Source organism: Sinocyclocheilus grahami, unplaced genomic scaffold (genome assembly GCF_001515645.1).
Source record: "Sinocyclocheilus grahami isolate Dianchi unplaced genomic scaffold, SAMN03320097.WGS_v1.1 scaffold11336.1, whole genome shotgun sequence".
Classification (NCBI taxonomy): Eukaryota; Metazoa; Chordata; class Actinopteri; order Cypriniformes; family Cyprinidae; genus Sinocyclocheilus; species Sinocyclocheilus grahami.
In genome coordinates, this window is record NW_015513772.1 from 1 (window position 1) to 564 (window position 564).

A 564-nucleotide genomic window follows, 5' to 3' on the forward strand; every position below is an offset into this window, starting at 1 on the left:
GAGGGAAGATCAGCGGAGACTGCAGCAGATGCACCAACCCCGTCAACTGCATCACCTGGTGCAAATCTACCCTGGTCAGGCACACCACACGGCCTCAGCTGTAACGCATACTTCACCTCCATCCTTACATATCTTTGATCCCACAGTTTGATCTGTCCAAGCCCGTTCCTCCGGCTCCGGTCCCCACCGTGGGCTCAGGCGTCCTGGCGTGGGGTGGAGAATTCAGTCCTCCGGAGTCTCCTCCCGACAGAGATTTCTTCCCCGACTACATTGTCACCGTTATCGTTCCCTTGGCTCTGGTTTTGATCCTCTGTCTTCTCCTGTCCTACATCATGTGCTGCAGGAGAGAGGGAGTGTATGTTCAGTAGACTCCTGTTTTGGACAAAAAACATTTAATGCTGTTTGAATGACCATTTTAAGTTTTCTTTTCTCTTTGTCTTTGTTATTTTCAGTCTGAAACGAAATGCCAAGACTCACGAGTAAGTACCCCATACTGTATCACCACCACACAGTATGTTATCTGTAATGTTGCTGTTTGAGCATAAAAAAGATCTGCAGAGTTAC

The 564-nt window shown here is 48.4% G+C and overlaps 1 protein-coding gene across 1 annotated transcript in view; it reads left to right on the forward strand.

Annotated features, from left to right (window-relative positions):
• Positions 1–5: 5 nt before the first annotated feature.
• Positions 6–564, forward strand: part of LOC107578650 (alpha-sarcoglycan-like) — a gene marked incomplete at its 5' end in the record, with an annotated part of 2,542 nt that continues 1,983 nt past the window's right edge. The window contains 3 exons of the mRNA XM_016264588.1: positions 6–74; positions 147–355; positions 453–479. Of these exons, the coding sequence (XP_016120074.1) occupies positions 6–74; positions 147–355; positions 453–479 (305 nt within the window). The remainder of the gene's footprint in view (positions 75–146; positions 356–452; positions 480–564) is intronic.